The following is a 25,764-nucleotide window of genomic DNA, read 5'->3' as shown; positions in this document are numbered from 1 at the left end:
GATAATTATTAATATTTAAAGATATAAACTTACATGAATATTACAAAGAATAAATTATAAAAAAAATAATATATAATATTAAAAAAATTATATTTTGTATTTAATATTCTTATTAAATATAACCATTAATTACACTCATGTATTAAATAATCCGCCACCACCCTATTTTTAGGAACCACCACCACCCCACCCCCACCCCCTATTAGAAGGAAACCCTGAGTTGTTTGTACTCACAGCACTCAACTAATAGTTCATGCAGGATGTACATATCTTGCTACAAAAATAGAAAATAAAAAAATTATCAAAACTGTAGGTAGACACCATTGCCGCTCACCATGCAGTTATGTTATCAACCTTCCGGCGTCACTGGGTGTTGTAAGGGGCGTTGGGTGAATATTTTGAACTTGAACAATTAGATTAACAATTTCATTTATTGTCTAATTTTTTAAAAATCATTTCATTTCTTTTAATTGCTTTTAAATTTGTTTCATAATCTAGTTTTTCTTTCATAAATAACTGTCTAAATATTTTCTTTCGTATTTCTGTAAAGCCTTATAAAGTGTACATCAGTCACCACTAAGAGCTCTTGAGACGCCAATTTGGCTTCAACATTTTTTGAAAAAAAGCAATAGAATACGCTATCCAGTTATATTTTGAGATCAGTGGGTTGTCTCTAAAAGAAGTTCTTACGCTTTAGAAAAGAAAAAAAAATTTCGTACGGGTGTTTTTATGCATAAAAACCGAATTTATTCATTATTAGTCAACAGTACTTTGCAAATAATATGAAAATAGAATTATTCAGAAGCTGTCGGGTTTTTTCCCGGATTAGGCCTTTTTGATAAATATTGTATGTAATGACCACAACGCCCGTTATTTGCAGTCTCTCAGTAGCGAGAATGTAGGTTCTTCTAGTTCTCTATCACACTAACGATAAAACGCGATGTAATCGAAATACTTGAAGCTTAAAATGCTGCGATCAAACCGTGCTTTATCGTTGTTCTTAACAGGGTTGTATACTGACTACATCGGTATTTTATGGAAGATTCGTGTACTTAGGGCTACCCCTTATTGACCTTATTTGATCAATACTAAGCTGGAGATCAATTACTTTGTCAGGCAACAATCGTTGCTATTTTTTAATCCAATTTTAAGTGTCGGAGGAAGTTGGGCTGGGTCACATAATCGGAAAATGTTTCTTGTGGTCTGAAACAAAATTTTTGTGTTCCTTTTAATTTTTTTACAATCCTTAAAAAAAAAATAAGATTTGAGTTCAATTACATAATTTTTTTAGGGGCAGTTACAAAATGTTTCCTCTTGGTGTTGGATTTTTAGAAAACCTCGTGTTGCATGAGATTATCTAGTCTTGTAACTAGGGTCGCACGCGTTTCACAGAAAAAGAAATATTTTTGATCCTAAGTTAGGTTACTTAAGGTGGCTCACCCCCTCTAAATCTAACTTTTTATTTATAAAGGTTAAAAACTTGTTTTTTATTTTTTATATAAGGAAATTCTATTAAAACTTTAACTTCTTAAAAGAAAGATGAAATTTCCATTTTTTGATGCTGAGTCAGCATAATTTGTCTAAAATCTTACCTTAGCTAAAACAATGATATCTTGAGTAAAATTTGCACTGAATACACCATATTTTGCCAAATGGTAGCTAAATAGTTGCTCCAGGGCTGGAACTAAAATTTTTTTCAAATGTTAAAAAAAACTAAAATGGCAGCAATAGAGGTGCAGAAATTGATTTAGTGCCTGTGTCAGTCTAACAAACTACATTCAAACTAATTTATTTATGCTTAAAATGTTATAATTCTAGTCCCAGCCCTCATAAATAAGTTAATCAACATACTGTGAAAATTTGAAGATAAAAGCTTTAACCAAACTGAAGATATTAACGTTTTCGTAAGAAAAATATATTAAAATAAGAAAGTCTTAAAAAACACATTTTAAAAAAAAAAACATAAAAACAAAAAGTTTTTTTTATAAAAAGTTACTAAAAACTGCCACTAGCATAAGATTTCATATCATCATTCTCCTTGTCAATGTCTAAATAACCTTTGTTTATTGATCTTATATGTTTTCTTCGTGTTTTACTAACATCAGTCGATTTTCTTGACATATTTGATAGTTGGTTTTTATCTTTTTTGAAAGCTCCTTTTTCAAAATAAACACCTCCAGAAAACCCAAGCATTTTAAAAATGCAACTTAAAGAAGAAAATCCATCATTGTAATTTAAAATAGAAGAATAAACAGATATTTCAAGAATTTTCCTTGCAGTAAAAGTAGTTTTAGGGCATCGCTGCCATATCAAACCATTAAATGACTCATTGCAGTTTTGTGTCATCCCATGTAAACACTTTCTTAGCATTTCAGGGTTTGATAATTCTTGAAAAATAGGTTTAATTTCCTCCATAATTGCTACAGGTAAATTTATTTTTTGTCTATAACTTGTTTTACCCGTAACTTTATCTGATTGCCATTTGCACCAACTGCTTTTCCCTTTTAAACAAAATTGATGACGAGTGACTTCATATGGAAAGTTTGTACAATGGTAAAGTACAGCTATTACAGAATTTCTCATACTCAGTAGGTTATTTTTATTTTGTCTTATAGCCATTCCAACAAAGTTCTGCATTGTGTTAATAGTTTTATTGGTCAACCTTCCTTTTCCGGATATTTTTAAGCCATTGCTTAACAACCTGCCTTTAAAATCTTTAATTTTTTGACGCAAACGAGAGCCTACTCTTTTCTGATAATGGCCAATACATTCTAGCTTTTCAATAACATAATCACCGTATGGTTTACTTTTAACAACATTAGAAAATGAACTTGAGTCACCATCTCCAAGGTACTTAGTATATCTTAAATTATACTTTTGTATGGACGAATGGAATATTTCTTGAGCTCCAGCAGCTTCCATTGACCCTGCTGAGCCAAAATGATTTACTTGACAAGTGTGTGTAGCTTTCCAATATTCAAAATCAATAGGATTATTAATTCTTCTATGTACTTCACACTGCATACAAAACTTAGATAAAGAACAAACATCAATCACCTTTTTATTTTCATGCGAAAGACCAGCAACAACACCATTTAGGGAGGAGTACCCACGACGTTGCCATGTTCCATCTATTGATATGCCACAGTCAATAATTTCATCATCAGAAGCATTTGCATTTATAATTTCCCTTAGTTCTGATATAGCAGCTTTCATACTCTGAGAACTGCTTTCTTTATAAACTTTATGTAGTTTATTGTTTGTAATATTATAACTGTGATTCGTAAGAGGTGGAGGCATATTCATTATAGCAGTAAAAGTAGACATAGCTTCTCTACCACGTCCAATTTCACGAAATGCCATAACAGCACGTAAATTTATTTCATATGGTTTTGAACTAGAAACACTTTGATTTACAGATGGTGATGAATAAAATGTACTTTCAAAGTCACAGTTTGAACATTGTATTATAATTCCAATAGAAAATCCCATACGTATAGATTCATTATGAAAAAAAGTTAGCTTGCTATTACACTCACTGCATGTGGAATACTGTTCAAATATATTTTTAATAATTCTAAAGTTACAAATAAAGAAAAAATTGTCAACTTCGGAATCACAATTTGTTGCAGCACTAAAGTTATGTTTTTTCTTAAGCTTTGATGCACTTGTTGTTTCTGATTTCCTGCTACAACCATTTACTTCCTCTGCTCTCCTTGTATACCTATTTCCATGATATTTTCTCTTTAAATTTCTAATTTTATTCCTTTTGTTCGCCATATCCAGATAGATAGTTTTCAGTTAAATTACATTGAATTAATGATACAGAGCACATTTTTAAGAAATATTACATTTTACAGAACAGTAGAAAAGCATAATAGATCTAACATTGAAAAATAGTTCAAAACTTTAAGTTAAAACCTTCAAGAAGTAATGAATAAATTTGTTGTTTACACCGTTGCTATGGCGTTGCTAAGGAGTAGGAAACTGTATTAACCACAATAACGGTATTTTTTGTTACTTTTTAAGCATATAATAGTAAAAATATATTATGAATTTTGTACTTCGATGCTTAATATAACATAATTCAAAAAAAAAAAAAAATTTTTTTTTTGATTTTTAATGGGGGTGAGCCACCTTAATTCTGATTGAAACAAAATTTTTTTTTTTTTGAACTCTCATAGTGCAGAACAAAAACATTGAAATGCCGTGAAAGATTCGAAACATTGAAATGCCGGTTTTTAGTTGCCGGTTCTTATAGTTAAGGCTTTTCCCTAAATTTTTCTCACGGAAAAAAAAGAACTTTGCCAAAATAAGCAAATACAAATAAAGGGAAAAAAAATATATGAATAATGCAAATATATTAAGATGTTTTTTTTTTTAATTATTTTAACAATAACAAGAAAGAATAATCTTCCACTTGAATTCACATACATCTGAAACACTTTTAACTTTTGTAAATCTTTAGAATAAAGATTCTAAGATCAAACAAGTATACTACAAGGTTTTTTACTGCACAAAATCAGAGTCTGCTGTTTGTCTAAAATTATGGAGTGAAACTAAATGTTCAGAGAGCGCGGCCCTAGCTTATTTTTATTTAGGTACCATAGCCAGTTAAGATTGAGTACAATCAGAAAAAATTCACCATGCCCAGGGCAACTGATTTCAAGATTATCCTGTTTGACAGATTTTTTTTTTAGGTTATTAAGCTATTAATAGGAAGAAGTTAGTATAACACTGTGATCATGCCAGTTTCATCATTTTGAACAGGCCCATGACTTTGTATTTGTGCGTTGAAAAAAATCCAGTCCCAGATACATTTGTTTCTTGTTATTAATTTAAAATAACGCATTCACTTGTTGTTTTAGGTAGCGGATTCAAGTATCATCTTGAAGAACTTGCTCCGGCTGTTAAAGATCTTGCAAAGTTGGAAAAGCAAGTTCAATTGTCTTATCTTCAGTTTAAAACTGACTGGAGGTTGACCATTACATGAGTTAAATAGGGACTGTAAAATAGTTGATGTAATTAAAACAAGATCTGACCTTTTTTTGAATAAATCAAATGGCTTGATGATAGTTAAACTACTGATGTAATAAAATGGTGCATTATCCTCTACCAATTCATTTATTTACTTTGACCTGTATTTCGTTCGATTTAAAAGCAGTTCATAACGATTCAAGGATTTCGCTTCTTACGTGTTAAGTTAAACGTGACGTTATAAAAATGTATTTTTATTCGATTAAAAAGACAGTTTATATAATTTGTATTTCTACTGAATCACCCATTAAAATTTAGATTAAAATATATTCAAAAGCCTTAAATGTTAAAGCTTTAAGCCATTTCAATACAAAATCGTAAGCCTAAAAATTCATATGAAGCATTCTACAGAAATATTGCTATACACCTTTAGTAATTCACCAACGTTATATTTAAAAAAAAAAAAAAAAAAAAAAAACTAATTCGTAGTTGAACTCAGTAACTCTGCTTTTGTTGCACACTTAGCTCCGCAAGATGTTGAGCCAAAAGATCGTAAGGATTTGGATCTGAGGCCAAGATCTCGTGTCTTGAGTTAAGAACTTCTGACAAATGACGATGAGCTAACTGATGAGTAATGCTAACATAAATGTAATTGTTTTTAAGAGGTCTGTCTTGTGACCATGTTTGCCCAAACGAAAAATATATCTCGGCAGTCGGTATGGGCCCAACTCCTTGCATAAATAGTTTTAACTTTGGAACAAAGTCATAAATGTAATCGAAAACCGAGACAGTGTTCTCCCGCTGCAGCTGCATTGCTCCCCCAATAGGCGCAATCGAATCAGAGTAAAATACTCTTGCCCGGCAGAGTCTCGTTGCTAATATGCTCCCGTTGCTTTCTTGCAGAAAGAGTCCACGTGGCATGTTTTCCAAAATTTTCATGGCCATTTCGTCAGAGTTTGGCGGGAAATAAAGTTGCTCAGCATCAAACGGACCATAAATACTTCTCAACTGAGATACTTTTTCTTCAATAATTTTTTCATCCAGTATAGGAGGAGGTTCGAATGCAATTCTAAGACCTTTAGGGTTATCTACTATTCTTCTACATACCTCTGTTTCTCCGTGAAAAAATTTGACGACCAGATGTTTTTCTGCCACTTAAACCAAAATTTAATTTAACGTTTCATAAACAAAATACACATGTAATGTGGATTATTTTTGAACAAATCATTTCAATAAACATTATCTAAAAATTCTTACAGATGCTCAGTTTTTAATCACGAACGAATTATAAAGAATTAAAATCAGTTCTTATAAATGAAATCAATTACAAAATCTAAATTTGGATACCTGGATGTTGGATCAAATGTAAATTATGAAAGTTACCAGGCATACTCTAAAAACAGATAAATGGGTTCTCTAAAACTGATTATCATATAAAAAGGATAAAAAATAGTGAGCAGCAATAATTGAAGATTTAAAAACTTTAAGAGCAACTGGGAGTTCGTTCGTTAAAACTGAGGAATTTTTTTTTAAAAAAAAAAAAAAAAAAAAAAAGCGGCTATAACTGAACTTATCTTAAATTGAAAAATTTCCACATGGGACATGGTTGCCAAAAGTAATTTGATCGGTAAATTTAAAGAGAACTCTACCGCGATGCTATATGGGATGCAACTCAACTTGATATTATATTAATAAAACTTATAAAACACTTTAGGCATATTTGCAACAATGCCATTGTTTTTAGCATATTTATAGCAATGCCATTGTTTTTTTAGGGCAAAAATGAAAGTGAAAAAAATAATAAAGATCGTTCGACAAATAATATTTATCCATCCAGTGAGTTAGCTCTTAGTCAATTGAATATTTATCCATCCAGTGAGTTAGCTCTTAGTCGATTGAATTGGCCAACTTTTTATGTTTCAAACACAAGAACTTTTTTATTCCAATTAAAAACCCGTCCCAACCCGTCCCCCAGTAGCGCACAGTGGCCAGAACTTTAAAAAAATACGTCTAAACTCCTTAACTCTTAATGGAAACCCTTTCTTAAGACAAAAAGACACTTTTCTAAAATAAAATTGTATATTTGTCACCGATTTCTGCAGAAGGTAAGGGTTTGCATTTAGTCAAATTTGAAATAAAAAGAATCTAAAGTATCTTTTTTTGTTCAGTTGTACTCACTGCTCAATTAAAGAAAGTTTTTTTAAAAATACATCAGTATCCTATTCCTGTAGATTACTGCCCCGCATAATTTATGTATTTAAAAATGAAGCAGTCCTATATTAAAATTTTAAATCAAGAAGCAATTTTGCTCTGTTAACCGTTGATCCTGGCATTTAAGTGAGAGCGTCGATATGCAAAAGCACAAAACTATAACTTTACTAAGTTGAGTATTTTACCGAATCACATAAATACTACAATGTCACTTCTGAATTACTAAAATGCTATAATCTGTAAAAAAATCAAAGTTAATTATCATTTAAAAAACGAAACTTTTGTAATATATTTATTTGCCGATATATTGAAACTATTTATTGTATCTGAATTAATCGTACTACAACGACTTAAATGAACAAATGGAGCGGTTATAATACTTGGTCAAAAAATCATTTGTCGAATTTCTTTTTTTTTTTTGAAACTGAAAAGGTTTTTAAGAAGACTAAGTCAGTTGAGTTTGATGAAAGTTCATTTATTTTTACTTGACAAAACAAATTTCACTAAAACAATTTGACAAAAATAAAAAATAACTTTTGTTCTTAGAATGTTGTTATTTCAAATTAACTTTTAAAAGTACTCAACCTAACTAAAAGTTTGAACAAAAAACACATTGATTAACAGTAAAGATGTTAATTAAAATTTGAAATGTTAACTAAAACAAAAAAAAATAAATAACAGTTAGATCTGCTTAGATTTAAAAATAATGTATAACCATTTTATCACTAGGACATTTTTATTTCTATACAGAAAAGTTGAAACAGACAACTTAAAATAACCTAATTTATGTATTTTATTTTTTATTAATTAACAAATATCTAGATATATTTATTAGACTTTTATTAATACTTGTTTGATATTATGATCGAATTTTTTTTTTTTAAATGTCTCGAAAAAACAGACCTTCAGATTATAAAGGAAACTCCTTCATTTACCATCTTTAGCTTGTTTCATTTTGTTGCTTGTCTCAGAACTGGGTTTTTGAATTTCAATTCTTCATTCATTGTGATTATTAAATTTCTTTATTCTGTAGTTTTTATTTATGATCTTCCCTAAAACTTAGCAGTTGAACATTTGATTTTACAGTTCAATTTAACGACAAAAAAAAAAAAAAAAACAGAAAAAGAATAAAAACTTCTAACTGACCGAAGAATAAGTTGTTTATATTTTTATAACTACGAGAAAGTGTACACAAACATTACATAAACTTGAAAGTAGTTTGATGAAGTCCATTTAACGCATCAGCCATTTTACGGCTTTACAATTCGGCTCGAAAATGAGCAAAAAGGTTGCAGAATTAAAGTTTCAAAATGTTCATTGGTAGGGATTGCTTAGTAACACGAATTTTTCTGAATTTATCTTTTAAGTTTTTGTTCTGATGAAGTGGTTTGAAAATTGATTAAAATACATAGTTTCATTTTTGAAATTAAGCAACAAATTTTTATTTCCTTTTTATTAGAACTCAGGTTTTTTGTTTTTTTTTTATTAGAACTCAGGTTTTTTGTTTTTTTTTTATTAGAACTCAGGTTTTGTTTTTTTTTTTGTACCAACAAGAATTGTTTTTTTTTTTGTTGTTCAATATTTGTTATTTATAAACAAAAATTATTTCTGAATAATTAGAAACTAAGAAATAGCCACTAAAAGTGTTCTGTAAAATTTTAATTTAAAAAAAAAAAAAAAAAAAAAAAATCCCGCTGAAATTGAATTCCTTTTTCATTAATTTCTGAATATTTTCTTCAAAATACAGTTTGCTGTTAGAAATATAATGTATAGATAAATTTTTTGTAAATATAATATCCATGACGCACTAATTTGATGCAAAGAAAAAAAAAGTCGACCATCTCTTAAATTATTACTACTTTCCAATTCTTTCCTATCGAGTTGCTTAATATATTTTATTTGGAATAAAGTTTTTTTTATTCAACTAAAATGTCGTAAAACAAATTTATTATCAAACGCTTTGATACGACTGGCTAAACAATCAGCAAGGGAGTTATGTAGCCGGTCATCAATAGTCAACGATCGACTACAAAACATCGTTATTCTAGAAGTCAAATTAAATCAGAAGACTTCTCTTAGAAAAATTGCAGGAAAGTTTAAAAGATATCCTGGTGTAGAAATAATTAGCACAGATTAAACGAGGTACTCTGAAAAAATTGGTTACTAATGGCTCAAAAAAAAAAAAACAACTGGAGGGCAGTATTGGTAATTAAGAAAGCGATTGAACTATGTTCACCCAAGCACACTTGTTAATTACCCAAGCACACTTGGCAAAATGTAAAGAAAGGTTGTCTTAAATCATCAAAGAAGCTCTTGAATGGACAATCTCCATATCATAATGAGATTGAATATTTATTGGATTATTTGGATTGAAAAATTTACCACAAAAAAGATAGCAACCTAATTTTTTTGTGGTGAATCTTTCCAAGTCGACTTCAACAGCAGTAACCCTAAAATTGCTCAAATTCAATACCATGCCGATTGCAAGCGGTCTGAGATGTAAAAGGAAGTCCTTCAGAATATTAGGTATTTACTATTTCCATGTTTTTTATTGAAAAAATGATTAAAAAAAAAAAAAAAAAAAAAACTTTGCAGATGACCAAAAATGCGTGCTTGTAATAAATCTTGAATTGCTTACAATAAATCTTAAATTGCATGCGATATGTTTAAAATTGCATGCAATAAGTTTAAAATTTTGTGCAACAAGTCTTAAATAACTTTACTTTTTGTTTTGATGTAACAGCAGACTTAAATGTTATAAAAGTATGCAGGCTTCATATATAAACGTGGTTAAATAAAATTTTTTCAAATTTTAATGAAAAAATAAAAAGCATGTTTTATGATACAAAGACCAAAATGCACTCTTTACATTGACAAGTTTATCACTTGGAAAGAATTTTCTAAAATAAAAATTTATGGGTTTTTAGTGGGAAAAATTGATAACATTCAGATTTACAAAAAAGAAAAAAAAAGTTTTTTTTTTTTTTTTATAAACTTGCAATAAGTTCTCTTTTTTTGTTACACGAACTATTTACAAAGTTTTATTTATTATATTTACAAAGTTTTATTTATTTATTATATTTACAAAGTTTCATGCTTTTAAGCCACAAAGGATTTTGTTATAAAAAAAATTTAATGGTGTCCATTTTAATCATTAGCTTAAGATTAAAGTGATAGTTTAGATCATAAGAGATCATTTAACTTGATCTTCTATGATCTAAACTAGTTAACTATCACTTTAATTTGGTAAAAGCTGGTTGACTTTCACTTAATGTCTCAATCAGCCAGCAATTTTATAGAACAAGTCTTTTAAGGAAACAGTTTACTATAAAAAGTTATCGATGGTTTATGATCTTTTATTGATAGTAACAAACAAATCTTACATATATAGAATACACTGCGACCATTTTCTATAGGCGCATGTGGATTATGTCTTAAAAATGTACTTAACTTTATTTTTATAGTGTATTTCAATAAATTATAGATAAAGTAACAAACAATGTCTAAATCAAAAAACAATGAAAATTATCAAATTTGAAAAGAGGTCAATCATAAATGAATTAAATTCAAAAGATAGCTGACTATTTTCTATAGACGCAGTTCACATTAATTTTTTTTGGCATACTTCCCACCAAGTTTTCCAGCACTTTTAGCTCCATATCCTCCCAAGATTCTAATACCGCTACTTTTACCTCTGCCACAGAGTTACATTGCTTCTGGTCAGCATAGATACGTCTTATAATGATTCCCCAGATGTTTTCAACAGGATTCAAATCTGGACTGCGAGCAGGCCACCACATTTGCTAGATTTTTTTAGCTTCAAACCAAGCCTTAGTCTTATTACTAGTGTGAATGCTGGCGTTGTCTTGTTGAAAAACAATCTTTTTGCGTCGATATTTGTTTTTAAATGGAATCAAACATAATTTTAGCACGTCAATGCATTCAGAAATTTTCATTTTGCAGAATGTAAATGCTAAATTTAACTTTCCTGTTGCACAAAACCCAAACCAAACCATCAAAAATTCACCACCGAAATTCCTTGTCAAAAAATATTTGGGTTCTCTCCTCAAATCACGCCTGTAGCCACCATCAAGCCCATCAAGATTAAACTTTTTCTTATCCAAAAAAATCACCCAGTATTAAAAACAAAAATATTCAGCTATTTAGACATCTTACATATTCATGAGAATTTAATCTAAAATTTCTTACTTGTTCCCAGTGCCATGTTTTCGTGGGCGAATTCCATCCATTTCTGTTTGTGAACAGGCTTCAAATTTGGTGCTTTATTCATTTTTTATCTTACAATGTGTGGGCTGTCTTTAGGAACTTTCTGTCTGTCTCTTTGCAAACATTTAAACCCAAATCTGACTTAATTGTTTTCAAACTTTTTGATGAATTTGATGCGAGTCAAACAATTCTGCGTTTTTCAAGGCCTGAAACCTTAGACTTATTTGGTTTCCTCTTGATTGTTGCATAATTAGTTGGATTTTTCAAGAAATTATGGATAACGTGATCTGATCTCTTCAATCTTTTAGCAATTTCTCAATTTGGAACTTTTTCTCAATGATAAGCCAATATTTGATCTTTTTCAATATTGGTAAGACCCTTTCCTTTCAGCATTTGGTTAAGTTCAACTTAATTTTGACTCACAAAATGAAAAATACTACAGAATATAAGAAATTTATGACAAAACTTGTAAAAACTTTAGAGTGTCTATAGAAAATTGCCACGTGAATATTGATAGTGTTTTGTTGCTTCTGCCAAATTATTTGGCAACACAGATTTCACATAGCAGAATGACTGATGTTTCTGTACATGAATAATTACTGCAGGAATTCTGATTTTGAAGGGCAAATCTATGATATTGTTATTAACATACAGTGAACCATCTATCTTGTTGTTGTGTTAACATATTTTAGACCATCATGCAACATTTAATTTTTAATTGAGGAAATTATGCAAATGATTACTGAAATTAGAATATCTTTAAGATTTCAAGTGTTAATATTCCACAAGCTCACACAACCACTTATGAGTTTCAATAAATAGGAAGAATAAATGCTTTCGTTTCTTTTTTTATTTCTTTAACAGTAGATTTATCAACTTAATAAATTAAAACACATAAAATTTGTGAATTACAATCTTTTTTTTGAATAAAATTTTCTTTTTTTTTTAATTTTTATTTACTTTAGAAACAATTTAACATTAATCTAACAGGTTTTTTTACCAGGCCAAATTTTGCAACTATTTTTTTAAACTTTATATAAAAATAATTAAAAAAAAACAAACTGTTGGTTAAATTATTCCTCATGATCAAGTCATGTAAAATGTAACAACAGCAAAAGTTATTTTGAAATTTATTCTTGCTTGGAATTTATTTTTACTAAGAATTTCAGTTCCATTTAACAATAAAAGCAAAAAAAAAAGAAAAGAAAAAGTCTTACATTGAAATTAGTCTCGTCAAGAAAGTCTTCTAAATAAAAATTAAACATTATTAACATTATCCACATGTAAACACACATTAACAATGGCAAAAATTCATTTAGCAATTATTAAAAAACAACCAATTAAAACATTTTAATTCTAAAACAAGCATTTTGCCCCAAAAATCTTTTTCAAATTTAAATCACCATTAGTTTTATAAATAAACGAGTTCAACAATAACCAACAACTTTGTGATAGCCAATGGTAATAAAAAGATAATTGCATTTAAAAATAGGTAATAAAACTTCAATCCTAAAATACCATTATTTCAATTGGCACCAAAAAAATCCCTGTACTTTTACAAAACATATTTCTCAATTGCTATACTTTCTTTTTTAGAAATAAATTATTCCATGCTAACTTAGATAAAATACAAATATAAAATCTGTACTCATCATCTGTACGACTAGTTACTTTTAATTCAACCAATTTTGTATTTTAACGTCTAAATCAAATAGAAAGATGGCGGAGAAGTAACAAAAGAACAGAAGAGTATTGATAAGCTCAACTTACATCTTTTTTCCCCACACAAAATTTTGTGTCAATGGCACAAAATAAAAAGTTACAAGAAAATGTAAACTATTGAAATTTTAAACTCTTTTTTTTTTTTTTTTTTTTTTTTTTTTTATTTTCTTGTTTATAGATTTTACTTTTAGTGGGTCAAAAATATTTTTATTTTGTACACGTGTATAGTACATATGGCATAGGCATAAAAACTTACTTTTTTTTGCACATCTTTTACCAAAATCTTCTTTTTTCAAATCTCAGGAAAAAAAATTAAACAACCTCTATTTGTGTAAACTTTGATAAAATCCAGATTAATAACAGTAGAAGAGTTACTAGAACACATTGATCAATCATACATGCTGTACCATTTTGAATTTGACAAAGTCATTTGTGCAGAATGGACAAAAATACTTAAGAACATCCAAATGACTTGTAGTAAAATAATTTTATTTCATAAGAAAAACTTTGATCAATCTTTTAACAATCCTTGCTAGGCTTCCTTTAAAAAGATTCATACTCTAAGACAATATTAGTTTTATATGTGCATTTAACAATGACCAATATCACAGAACAGTTCATTTTGTTTTTTTCTATAACAAAATTATAAAAAAAATAAAAACTTTAGAAAACTTTTAGTATTAACTGACATATGTGAGACCTAATCACAAAATTATACTTTACAAAACCTAATAACCCTCTAATAATGAAAAAATCTTTAACTATCATTATTTTAAAGACTTACCATATAGACCCAGACCCTTATTAGAACATTAAATAGAAAAAGATGCTTTTTTATATTACTAGAGGGAATGAGGCAAAAAAAGTTTACATAATATATATATATATATATATATACACACACACACACACACACACACACACACACACACACACACACACACACACACACACACACACACACACACACACACACACACACACACACACACACACACACACACACAATAAGCTACTCACGAAGATCAAAGTCATCATAGCTGAGGTCATCTATAGGATAACTTAGATTTGTCTCATTACAAACAGTTTTGTAATCTAAAAGAAAAATCAATTGATTCACACTGCTGATGTAAATTCAAACTGTTAAATAATCATTAAGATATAAAGTGGTAAGAAAATGATAAAGTGGTAAGAAAATGATAAAGTGGTAAGAAAATGATAAAGTGGTAAGAAAATGATAAAGTGGTAAGAAAATGATAAAGTGGTAAGAAAATGATAAAGTGGTAAGAAAATGATAAAGTGTTAAGAAGATGATAAAGTGGTAAGAAGATGATAAAGTGGTAAGAAAATGATAAAGTGGTAAGAAAATGATATATGGCCTGTGTCTCCTTTTTTGCTTGAAAAAAAGTCTTTAATGTTAAAATGTCTGTTTTTATATTATTTTCTTGAAAGAGAAAAAAATCTCATTTTCAAAATTACATTTTCAAACTGAACACAAACTGAACTGCATATAAAGTAAAAGATTTTGTTTAAAATTAATAGAAACATTTATATTTATTGTGTTAAAAGATAAACTTGTTTTATCATGTTTATATATACAAACATTTTTTGGAAATATTTGAAAAGCAATTTATTTATACCGGTGCTTTTTTAAAATATATTTTTTCTGAACCTAAAGAACTAACAAATAAACTAAACAATTTATTTTTAAACACAACAACATCAATGATACCTGAAATAAAGCCTGATACAACATATTAGAATAATGTGCTAAGATTTAAGAAATATTTTAAAATAGGAGGGTACTTGATTAGTGATCAGTTATTACTTTAAGTCCAACATATAAATTGTATTAAACAAAAAGTTTTAAATATAACCTTGTATTGATGCAGGACTGTTGCACGTTGATGTTGAATTGCTCTAATAAAAGTCAAATTTAAAAAAGTAAGAAAAAAGTTTTTTTTAAAGATCTTTATATGTTTATGTAAAAATACAATAAAAAAACTTACAGGTAAATTGAGAGGCGATGCAACATTTTTATCTAATAAAACAAAAACACAAAAAAAGTTGATGAAATTTTATGATTGCTTACAATGAACTCTTTAAAAAATTTAAAAATGAGCAAGTATCAATAATATGCATATCCTTTTGAAAATTTTAAATAAAAATAGTCAGTGGCGGACTGGGCCGGTGGGACACCGGGACATTTCCCGGTGGGCCGGTCGAACAACGTTTAAAATACATCTTAAAATTTATTAAAATTGTTAAAATTACAAAATTTAAAATTTTTTAGATTGCATTTTAAAAATAAAAAATCTTAAGAACGTTGTTGGCAGATCTTATTCTAATTTTTTTTCTTAATTCTAATATTTTATAAGGTTATTTTTATATATTATATATATATATATATATATATATATATATATATATATATATATATATATATATATATATATATATATATATATATATTTATTTTATAATGTTATATTTATATAGTATAAAAATACCAAATACTGGTATTGCAATCACATAAAGAGAAAATATGTCTTTATACATTTATTTCATTTTATTTTTTCACCTTGCACTTTCATCCGGTGATATTTAAAATTAACTCTTAACAGGTTGTCTATTTAATTATTTTTTCCCCAATATTTAACCCAATAACGCAGGCTCGTAGAATTTATATATAGAAACAATTTAAGCAAAATTGTTAACTTATACTGCATCCAACTAAAAGTGCTCATTTTATTTTAATTATATAATATTATTATTATTATTTTATAAACTATATATATGTAAGATGATTTATTGTTCTTTTCATACATTTTTGATAAATCTTATTTTCTTAAAGCGTATACTATCAATGCAAACTTTAAGAATAAATTATCGATTAATTTTTGTTTAGGCGTTAATGGGTTAAATAAATTCTTATTGTATTATATTGTTAAATTATTTACGTTTACTATTTAGAAAAAATGGAAAAAAGAAAATTTAAAGGAGGCGCTTAAAAAGAGAGAAAAGCGACAAAAAATCATGCAAGAAGCTGCTAAAAATACTCTTAAATTAAGTGACATGTTTGCTTCAACTTCTAAGATCAACGCATTTGATATTGAAAATTTGAATAAAGATTTGTATTTAAGTTCATCAGTTTCGAGGAATGATGATACTATTATGTGTCCCATTGGCGCAGATAAAGTTGAAACATCAATTCTCGAAGAAATAACTTCAGTTTCAATTTCCACCCAGGCCAATAATGAAATGATAACACCAACAAACAAAATGTTTAATTTCTTATCAGATAATTATTTCATAAGGCCAGGAAATCAAAATTATGAAGAGTTTTTTAAAAAACATCCATGCCAACCAACCATTGATGACATTACTAATTTACCTTTTAAACTAAATTTAATATTTTATAGAGAAGATAAAGTAAATAGGCGTTGGCTATCATATAGTTTGGAAAAAAATGCTCTATATTAAACCATGTGTTTGGCTTACAGTGATATTACAAACGAGTGTTCGTTTGTAAATCGTGGAATGATGGACTGGAGTCACACTTTGTAACGTGTTAAAGAACATGAAAATAGTAAAACTCATGAAAATTGTGTAAATTGTCATATGCTCAAATCTAAAGGCAAAGATATTTATAACTTAATGTTCACAAATGAAGGAAGCATACATCAGAAAAATATTATTGAACGAAAGCAAGTATTGAAAGAATTATAGATGTTGTAAAATTAATTGGAAAAAGAGGATTAGCTTTTCGCGCTCACCGATCTGAATCTGTTTCTTCACTTTCACTTGAAAATAATCAAGAAGACCATGGTAATTTTTTAGAAATAATATTGCTACTCTCTAAATATGATGCTGTTTTAAAATTACATTTATCAAGAGTCATCAAAGAAAAGAAGACAAATAATGAAGCATCTGCGGGAACTAAAGGTAGAGGCAGTTTCATTTCATTAATTTCAAAATCTACTATTAACCAGGTAATTTTGGCCGGTGGAAAATTAATTCAAGATTCAAGAATTTTTTTAGATATACAGGAAGCAGGTATTTTTTCTTTGCAAATTGACACCACACAGGACATAACACAAAAGGATCAGTGCTCAATTGTTGTCCGATATGTAAAGGGAAATATTTATGAATGTGTAGTAGCTGTTTTAAATTGCAAATCGTCTACAGGGAAAGACATGTGCAATTTAATTAGTACTTTTATTAAAAACAGTGGATTACATATTAAAAATTGTATCGGTAATTCGACAGACGGAGCAGCAAACATGAGTGGACAGTATAATGGCTTCACCAGTTGGATAAGTAAAGAATTGCCTGGTCAAATTCACATTTGGTGTTATGCCCACGTATTGAATTTAGTTGTCACAGATGCTACTAGCTTGGTAATTGAAGGTACTTCTTTCTTTCAATTACTCAACTCATGTGCCGTATTTCTAAGAGAATCTTATCAACGTATGGATGTTTGGGAAAACACCAGTGTAAAAATAAGGTATCAGAGACTTAACGTTATAGGTGAAGCAAGATGGTCAGCAAAAGAAACAGCACTTAAAACAATTTTTGGGCATTATGGTAACAAAGAAACCTCATTATATGTAGACTTATTGATAACTTTAAACTATTTTGTGTCTAATGTATCTTTCAATGCTCAAATTAGACACACTGCATCAACACTAATGGAGTCTTTATTGAAATTTAAAGTTATACTTACAGCGCATAATTATTTAAAAATTTTTCAATATATTGGACCGTTATCTAAATATTTACAAACCAGCAATTTAAATTATTTAATAGCTTATAACATGGTAACTTCCACATTAAATTCGTTAAAAAAATTTTCACATGATTTTAGTAATATAAAAGAAAAGTCAAATTCATTTGCTAAACATGCGAATACACTACTTGAAGAGGAAAATTGTGAAATAATTGTCGAAGAAGATATACCAGAAGAGAGATTTAGACGACGAAAGAGAATGCCCGACGAAATAACCGAAGATCATGAATTTCAAAACCCAATCGAAAAATATAAAATAACCACGTTTAACGTAATTATGGATACCACAATATATACTATAGAAAACCATTTTAAAAATCATGGAAAATTATATGCAGACATGGCAATATTAGACCCTAAAAATTTTACCGACAATAAATGTTCAGAAAACAGTTTAGAAGAGCTCAGTAAATTACAAGTAAAATAACATAACAGCTACACCGTCAAATTTAAGGGAGGAATTAACTGATTTTATGACAAAATGGGACGACTTTAAAATATCTATGCAAGATATATATAACACCGATGAGTTAACTGATTCAGATTCAGAAATAATAAGTGAAGTATGCCTCAAAAACAAAAAGAGTTGCAAAAATTATATTTATTGCTATTTTAATTTCTTGGCTAATTATAATTTATATAGCAAAGTATACAGCAATGTTTATTTTGCATATAAATTTATTTTAACATTATCTTCGATGCAAGTAGCTTGTGAACGTAGTTTTTCCAAATTAAAAATTATAAAAAATAGACTCAGATCTTCCTTGTCACAAGATAATTTGCAGTTTTTGATGCTTATGGCGATAGAGAAGGATATTTTGGTTAACTTAAATAATCATACAATAATAGATAAAATAAGAGAAAATGCTCCTGGTATTAGTAAATATTTAAATGGTTAAGAATCTTTTGTTTATTTATTTTTTATTAAGTATGTATTTATATGTAATATTATATTAAAATGTTATTTTATATTATATTGTTTTTGTTTTTTTTGACGCCGGTCCACTTGGGGTTTCCCGGGCCGCTCAAGTTTGCCAGTCCGCTACTGAAAATAGTTAATGTTTTAAGTTGAAATTCATTTTAAATTAAATAAAACAGAAAAAAAAATTGACTTGTGTTAACATAAACTGACACAAGATAGGATATCTGAAAGTTTGAGCAATACCTAAAATTCAACACCTTTTTTGACAATAAAAATACATAATTTTTAAAACATCAAAAATAAAGGCATTTCAAAAACATGTAAAAGTTGTATGTCAAAAAAACATGTTGAAAAAAAATTAAAAAATATAGAAATACAATAAATTGTGCACTTTATATTTATGAAAAATTTTATATTTACCATAAATATACCATGATTAAAAAGGAAATTGAAAATTTTCTAATAATTATATTAAATTATATAAAGCAGATCAAAGCGATTTGTTAAAGCCTGAGTTTTGGCAATAATAATAACTTAATTATAAATGTATTAAATTATAAAAACTAATTAAAACTTCTTCTGATTAAAATTTCTTCTGATTGTTGAGAAGCATTGATGAAACCTTAGCAAAAACCTTCACTACCATTAATTAATTACAACTTTATCTGCCTTTGAATTCTAAAAAAAAATTTTTAAAAAAAGGAAATACCAGGACTTATAAATTGATAAGCACGAAAAGGGGAATCTTTATCTTTGACCATTAAGTCAATTTCATTTACTCTCTTTATTTCAGGCTGTCTATCCAGTGCACAACGTAAGTTGGTTTTCCACCTTGAGACATCTTCTGGTTTGGCTGGATCATATCTCTTTGTATGAACTGCCCATGCACTAAAAATATGTTTATAAAAGAAATGTTTTGCAAAATAAAAATTAAAAAATCAACTTCATATCATGATCAGCCTCATATCAGATCATTATTGTTAGTTAAAAAATTAAAAAATCTTCCTTACCGTTAAGCAATATGAAAAAGAAAATTAGCACATGAAACATATTTTAAACAAAAGCAATAATAGAAAGTACCGAAACAACATGGCACTTTTAATATCAAAATCTCCTGGCCGTCCAAAATGCTTCCAGGGTATTTTAAATATCTGTTCTTCCTGATTAATCCACTCAAGGCCAGGGTATGCGCCACTGTTTATCTGCTCCATTAACCAAGGTTTTAATTTTTGACGAGTTTTTTTTACTTGATTTTCTGGTACCTCAGATTTTATGGGGCCTTCATCTGGAAGTAAACTATCAACATCAAATTCATCCGGACCCATAATTAACCATGTACCCAAGGAGATGTAACTTAATTCTAAAAAAAAAACAAAAAAAAAACTTTAAATCTAAATTAAATTTCTTAAATCTTAATTTGTTTATTAAATACAAAAAAAATATTTCAAGAAAGCCAAACAAAAAGCCAAACTGGATTACTTATTTTATTTAGTTGAGATTTAGTTTTTACATTAACTAAAATAATAACTGTACAGGTTTTTTTTTTTTTTTGCAACAAGACCTTACTTTAGAGATTTAAAATAAGAGGTGTTTTCTATGTATATTGACATAAATGATGCTAATCTCAATATTATTCACAAATATAGATATTCATCCTTATATAATCATGTAGGTATTTTTCTATAGGCTCAGATAAGTTTAAAGGCTAAAAAACTATTGAATGGTCACTACAAGCCAACCACATCTATAATGTCAGCTATATTAAGCTAAGTAATAAGAATTGTACTAATCCTATACTTTCTGTTTAAAAATCCCAAAGCAGTTTTAACAGAATGTAAACATCTTAGAAGTAAAACAAAAATATAAGATTAAATCATTGGATTTTTTATGGTGAGACTGGAAAACACTATATTTAGAGAGAGAGAGAGAGAGAGAGAGAGAGAGAGAGAGAGAGAGAGAGAGAGCTAAGTGAACTGTTAATGTTAATAGTTGCAACAATAAAACGTTGCTTTAATAAAATGAGGCACAATAATGTGGGAATAGCATGTTTTTTAAATTTGAGACTCACTCAATATATAATGCATATATAATAGCTCACATGCAACATTGATATATTTCTAATAAAAGGGCATACTTAATATAATGTCAAACAAATGATTGATTCAAATTGAAATGACAAGAAAAACCCTTAAATATCTAAAGAAAAATGACACAGCAGTATCGAATATAAGGTCAAATTATATATGCCTAGTTAGTAAAATTGTCAATCACATTAAGATCTCATAAAATTTTATCAAAGCCCTTTTGACCTTTTTTTAGATGAAATTTTATTATAACAATAGGAACATACCCGTACACAGTGTTACAAATATTTCTAACACGTACTTATAGTTTCTTTAGAAGCCGTGTGATGTTAGAATGAAATGTCGATACATTATGAGAGAACTCGATTTCAAATGCGGTATTTCATTAAGATAAGCTTATGGGATCTCCCAATCTTTTTCATGTCTCCGACGGAAATATTTATGCAGCTTGAAACAAAATATTATGAAACAATAAAAGTTTTAACCAATCATTGTCATTAATTACATCACTTTAGAAACTTTTTATAGCTTAACATTTAGGTATTAGATCTCTTTCTCAATTAAACATTAAATAATGAATGTGTGCTTGTTAAGCACTAGTTTTCACTAAGAATGTCTGTTGATTGTGTTCTATTCTTACAAAGAACTTGATCACGTGACAAAAAGCTGCAAAGTTGTAAAGAACGGCTCAGACTCTGATTTTCCATTTAAGATAAGGGATAAGAACAATAGAAACTTCTCTTTCACTTTCGAAAGGTACGAAACTTCAGCTTAAGTGTTTTTACCGATCTTGCTCGAAATAATGCTGAACGTCATATAATAATGCCTTAACACCTGCATTCGTTGATCTCACTGATGATGCGTTGAAGATTTATATGCATAAAATGTGAGATTTCTAGATTTCTTAAAAACCTAAGTCATTTATTCTTTATAAGTTTGTAGTGTATTATGGTATCAGCTGCTTCTTTTTGTTTTTTGGCAAAGTCTTAACAAGTTTGTTTAATTATATAATTTAGTAATATCGGGTATTTGAGCTAAATTATTTAATGAAAATCTGAAAAAATTTTTTATTTTGTTTAATTGTAAATTTAATATATAGCGGATTATAGAACACTGATAATAAATATGCTCTAATGGTTGTGGTATGGGCATAAATATATGTTCTTAATAAAGTTACACTTTTCTTAAATTTATTATGTTTGTCATGTTAGTAATGCTAGTTATGATAATTCTTTTTAAATAAATCACTTATAGCCAGTATGCTTTATTATAGTGCTATCTCTATATATGCACTGCATCTAAAAAGATTTGTTGTAGACTATTTTTTAAAATAATTTCTAAAAGGAAATTTGGCTTTAATGTTCATTTTTTTTTTAGTGTGAGTATGAGTATGAGTTTTTCTCAAATAGATGAGGATGATTTTAGTTATGAAAAACATAATCAACCTCGTCAGCGACTTCGCTCATGGTTAACTAAACAGCTGGATCTTGGACAGTGCCCTGGTTGCCAGTGGCTTGATTATAACAAAAAAATATTTAAACTAACTTGGAAACATTATGGTCGTCCAGGATTTGATCAAGAAAATGTAAGTTAGATATATGTAGACACATAAATACACTTATGTGTATATGTATGTATAAAGCAATTATTAGCTTTAGAGAAAGAAAGCTTCAATGAAAAAAATGCATTTTCATCTTTTGAGTGTAGTTTTACACTTATAATGTATATACTTTAGGATGCAAAAATGTTTCGTGAGTGGGCTCAGCATACTAGGCGATGGTCACCTGGTGATCCACCAGATGTTTCCACTTGGAAAACAAGGTTTCGGAATGCTTTACATAAAATGCCAGATATTGAAGAGATGCATTCTTTGCATGAATTAGATGGAAGTGAACCTTACCGTGTTTATCGTTTTCGTTCTCCTTGTGAGTTTTTTATTTTATCTCTCAGTGATTTAAAGTAGTTTATTTATAGTCTTATTATAGTTACTATAAGTTGACGTTGACCTAGCCATATATTACATACATTACATACATTTACATATATTACATACATTTGCATACATTTACATAAACTACATACATTTCTAGTCAGTTTTGAGTAAAGTTAAAAAAAAAATTATTTGTTTTGAAGTTACATTCCTCTCACTGAAACTTTGAATGATGAAACTTTGTAAGATGAAACTTTGTAAGATGTACTAATGAAACTTTGTAAGAGTCAGTTTTATAATTATGATCTTGGTCTATTCAAGTGGAATTATTAGTACAAATATTGTTTAACTTTATGTTCTTTGTGCATTTTTCAATTCATAGATGAAATATTATATCAATAAAAGTTTGTTTATGAAAAATGTATTTATCAAATGACTTTGCAAACAGTTGTAACTTAATGTAATAAATGTCATGATTGTCATACTTTTTGTTTTTTTACTTCAGAGGGTTTTTAAGTGTTAAAGCAGTTTTTTTTCTCATCACTAACAATATTCCTAACAACAATGATTCCCTGATATTAATACTCTTAATATCATGGTGTGAAATTTCATTAAATTGTTGTTGTTCTTCAGAAGTACATTACTAAAGTTCAATTTTAAGAACAAATTTTAATTTTTTGTTGATAACAAAAACAAAACATCTGTGATTGATATTGAACATCAGGGCTTTGTATTTCCATTAATTAGAAATAATAGTTAAGTACAGACTAACAATGCATCAATTCATACTGATTAAGCTTTACTTTCTGGCAGTTTTTCTTGTGGATTGTAACTTTTTCAAATAATTAAGGACTAAATATGACATGACCAAGTTACAATGATTTGCTTTTTCTTTAAAATTTATATGTATCATTTTTATCTTTGTTTAGTGGAACTAGAGAAATTTAAAGACACTCAAAAGGTATTTTTTATTGCTGAAGTTTAATCTACTTTTAATTATTTACATTCAGTGCATTTGATGTGATTTTTTTTTTTTTTTTTTTTTACTTTTTCAAACCTGGTTCATCCATTTTATCAATTAATGTCATCATTAATTTTTATTTTAAAGAATGGCTCAGCAGACTCCAATGTATTTGCTGCTAATCAAAAATTAACACCAAACTCTTCATTTGCTAATATGTCTTCATTGCTACCTAGTACTCTGGTATCAACAATGCCTAATACTGTTTCATCTTTTTCAAATATGATTTCATCTACTCAAAATGGTCATTTGTCTAACAACATGGTATCAACTCAAACAACTTTGGCTACTCAATTTTATTCTTCTGATCAAGCAGTTCCAATATTTAAATCTCTTAATGCAGATTCTGCTTGTATATCATCATCTTGTACTAATCTTTCCCATTATCCAATAGATTGTAAGTTTTCAATATTTCAATTCTTTTGATTTAATCTTGTAAATTCCATTGTTCATTTATTTAATCATAAGTTTTTCTCTTTCAAGCTTCTCCTAAGATTGAAGCCATTAAAGAATTTTTGACAAAGCCTGAGGTAATTTTTTGATTTTATTTTTTAAAAGTTTTTAAGAATTTTTTTTTTTCTTTTTTTAATATGTTTATTTTTTAACAAAAATTCAAAGACAATTTGAAATTTTAATTTCAGCATAATTGGAGTGAAGATGTAGGGATGGAAAATGGTATTGGTATATTTTTTAAAAGATGTGAATAAAATATCATAATGATTTTATGAGAAGAATTTTTTTTTTTTTTTTAATTTTTTTAAAGAGGCAAATGAGTTTGATGAAGATGTTCGAGACTTAAATGTAGGTTGTTTTTTTTTAACTTTTTCTCATTTAAAACACAATCCTACAACGTACAACTGGTCTGTGAAATGTTCTCTAGTTATTTCTGATAACTTAAAGAACTATACTTTTTTTAAAATACCTAATTTTTAATATACATTAAATACATAGAGTATTCTTCAGAGAATGGTTGGTGAGCCCCTTGAAGCTAATGATATAAATGCTTTCAACAACAATAAAACATATTTCGCCATCCCAAAAACTGGTAAAATGTTGTAATGATAAGTTTTATATTTTTAGAGTTTAATTTGATTTCAAATTGAGTCTTATATCTTTTTGTCGACTTTTCAGCTATATCTGTTTCATTGTATTTCTCTGATCAAGAAGTCATGACAAAAATTGTGAACAATATTAATGGAGTTCGAATTGCTTATAAGGCTCCTCCTTTAGTGCCAATTGGAATTGGTAGAGAGTTTGAAGCTGGGACTGTTCTATCAAACATTTATGGACCTTTAAATGCTGAGCAGATTTACTATCCTCAAGGAGATGATAAAAATACACAGAATCTACTGGGGTGGATTCAGAGGGGCCTTGTAATTGAGGTGGACTCAAGAGGTGATATTTATGGCACTAGACTATGTCAAGCAAAAGTTTATTTTGCTGCAAGTCCACTGTCTCAGCCTAAAGGTCTTGTGCGTTCTCAAAAAACTCTTTTGATGAGTTTTCAAGATGATTTTTTGCCACATTTTAAAGCTTATAAATCTTCACAAGTAGATATGGCTCCTTCTTACGAGTTATTTTTTTCATTTGGTCAGGAATGGACAAGAACAGCTCATATAAAAGAGATGCTTATTCACTGCTCTGTAACCCATCTTTTATCAAAGAAATTGTTCAAAGATTTGAAAGAGCAGAAATTAGTTGATGTGCAGATATCAACACAAGATCATCTTGATATGTTGAAGGATGATTTTGAAAAGTTTGCAGTATCTGATGCGAACACAATGAAAAAAAATGTTTAACGAAAAAAAAAAAAAACAAGCTCTTTTCTTTTTTCTTTTTCTTTTTCTTTTTTTTCTTTTTTTTGGTCTATGTAAGTATATA

The 25,764-nt window shown here is 28.3% G+C and overlaps 4 protein-coding genes across 10 annotated transcripts in view; 2 read left to right on the top strand and 2 right to left on the bottom strand.

Moving 5' to 3' along the window:
* Positions 1-5,260, top strand: part of LOC145187302 (ATP-dependent RNA helicase DDX1-like) — an 18,612-nt gene extending 13,352 nt beyond the window's left edge. For all 3 annotated transcript variants that reach the window (XM_090073175.1, XM_090073173.1, XM_090073170.1), the window contains exon 28: positions 4,869-5,260. In XM_090073175.1, the coding sequence (XP_089929301.1) occupies positions 4,869-4,993 (125 nt within the window). In that variant the 3' untranslated portion in view covers positions 4,994-5,260. The remainder of the gene's footprint in view (positions 1-4,868) is intronic.
* Positions 1,897-4,336, bottom strand: LOC149893554 (uncharacterized). The gene has a single exon (XM_090073187.1). It carries the CDS (start codon positions 3,778-3,780, stop codon positions 1,996-1,998), a length of 1,785 nt encoding a protein of 594 aa, XP_089929313.1. The 5' UTR covers positions 3,781-4,336; the 3' UTR covers positions 1,897-1,995.
* Positions 5,252-21,820, bottom strand: LOC145201932 (interferon regulatory factor 8-like). Of its 4 annotated transcripts, none has more exons than XM_090073238.1 (9): positions 21,234-21,820; positions 19,929-20,208; positions 19,558-19,736; positions 15,147-15,178; positions 15,015-15,057; positions 14,158-14,232; positions 12,633-12,661; positions 6,325-6,370; positions 5,252-6,131 (listed from the first exon to the last, which is right to left on the bottom strand). In XM_090073238.1, exons 2-9 carry the CDS (start codon positions 20,171-20,173, stop codon positions 5,473-5,475), a joined length of 1,308 nt encoding a protein of 435 aa, XP_089929364.1. In that variant the 5' UTR covers positions 20,174-20,208; positions 21,234-21,820; the 3' UTR covers positions 5,252-5,472. The 4 variants fall into 4 exon arrangements, with proteins under 4 accessions (XP_089929364.1, XP_089929375.1, XP_089929385.1 ...); XM_090073249.1 differs by having other exon boundaries at positions 12,633-12,658; positions 21,234-21,592; XM_090073259.1 differs by having other exon boundaries at positions 12,633-12,658; positions 21,199-21,375.
* Positions 21,586-25,764, top strand: LOC145187988 (interferon regulatory factor 4-like). Of its 2 annotated transcripts, none has more exons than XM_090073200.1 (10): positions 21,586-21,818; positions 22,310-22,517; positions 22,668-22,857; positions 23,792-23,823; positions 23,971-24,280; positions 24,367-24,413; positions 24,525-24,558; positions 24,647-24,684; positions 24,835-24,928; positions 25,015-25,764. In XM_090073200.1, exons 1-10 carry the CDS (start codon positions 21,808-21,810, stop codon positions 25,680-25,682), a joined length of 1,632 nt encoding a protein of 543 aa, XP_089929326.1. In that variant the 5' UTR covers positions 21,586-21,807; the 3' UTR covers positions 25,683-25,764. The 2 variants fall into 2 exon arrangements, with proteins under 2 accessions (XP_089929326.1, XP_089929330.1); XM_090073204.1 differs by having other exon boundaries at positions 21,598-21,688.

The sequence above is a fragment of the Hydra viridissima genome, unplaced genomic scaffold (genome assembly GCF_058129835.1).
Source record: "Hydra viridissima isolate aposymbiotic clone 2 unplaced genomic scaffold, HvirCarnegie_v1 scaffold_1, whole genome shotgun sequence".
NCBI classification, from domain to species: domain Eukaryota; kingdom Metazoa; phylum Cnidaria; class Hydrozoa; order Anthoathecata; family Hydridae; genus Hydra; species Hydra viridissima.
This window is presented reverse-complemented; position numbering and strand designations above follow the sequence as displayed.